The following is a 795-nucleotide window of genomic DNA, read 5'->3' as shown; positions in this document are numbered from 1 at the left end:
GGGGTTTTACCCCAGCCCCAGCGGGTTATCTTCCAGAGAATAGGCGAAAAAGTGTGTCCCCGGTGTGTACGGAGAACCAAGTTATATTTTCTTTCCCCGCGTTATATCCGTGGAAAGTGTTGGCGGCACATTCACCTAACTGCCACGATTCCAAGTTCACGGGGACGCGCGCAACTTCTCTTCGGGGTGGACCGGAAAGGCCCCATTGGGCTTGGCCATATGCCCCTGGGAATTTGGCACCAGGCTTGTTGTGTTGCCATAACCCCCGATTGGATGGGGCCAACAGCGCGCGATGGTCAATCAGCCGTAAGCCAGGCCCTGGTGACCGGGCTGGTCCTAAACACCGTTTAACCCGCCAGGTGGTTTTCCGCCCTTCCACCCCGGTAAAAGGATGGTAAAGCTTGACCCGCAAGGAGTGGGCTTCAACAAAACAAAACAAAACAAGATACCACTGCAAGGGTCACCTTGGCGTACTCCGACTGACCAGCGCGCGGTAACGTGGGTTCCATTGGCGCCTTTGACTACAATGGTCGCGTCTTTATACAAATTCTGGATAAAACTGGTAAAAGTCGGGTCCAGCCCATAGCGCTCCAACAACGAAAACAACAATTGGTGCGACACTGTGCCAAAGGCGTTGGAGATGTCTAACCAGCTGATGGCAAGCTGTGCATTAGTGCGTCTTGCCTCTTGAATTGCAACCTCCATGACGAAATTGTGCTCGGGAGGTACATTTCAGCTTTGGCTGGGAGGCTTTCTTGGCTTTCCAAGAAATCTCACCCGTTTGGCCCTTCGCCC

General features: G+C 53.6%; 1 protein-coding gene across 1 annotated transcript; it reads right to left on the bottom strand.

The window, feature by feature from the left end:
* Positions 1–25: 25 nt before the first annotated feature.
* Tsp_15411 (conserved hypothetical protein) lies at positions 26–705 on the bottom strand. The gene is made up of 2 exons (XM_003366141.1): positions 450–705; positions 26–420 (listed from the first exon to the last, which is right to left on the bottom strand). The coding sequence occupies exons 1-2, from the start codon at positions 703–705 to the stop codon at positions 26–28; spliced, it is 651 nt and encodes a 216-aa protein (XP_003366189.1).
* Positions 706–795: the final 90 nt, after the last annotated feature.

Source organism: Trichinella spiralis (assembly GCF_000181795.1).
Source record: "Trichinella spiralis strain ISS 195 chromosome Unknown Scfld6495, whole genome shotgun sequence".
Lineage (NCBI taxonomy): Eukaryota > Metazoa > Nematoda > Enoplea > Trichinellida > Trichinellidae > Trichinella > Trichinella spiralis.
Note: the sequence above shows the minus strand (reverse complement) of the source record. Positions and strands in the feature narration are given on the sequence as shown.

Bases quoted from the DNA above. Each gene is read 5' to 3' on its own strand.
- Tsp_15411 (XM_003366141.1), bottom strand. From the start codon at position 705: ATGGAGGTTGCAATTCAAGAGGCAAGACGCACTAATGCACAGCTTGCC. The intron at 421-449 runs GTATCTTGTTTT...GTTTTGTTGAAG, and splicing joins CCAAGGTGACCCTTGCAGTG to CCCACTCCTTGCGGGTCAAG.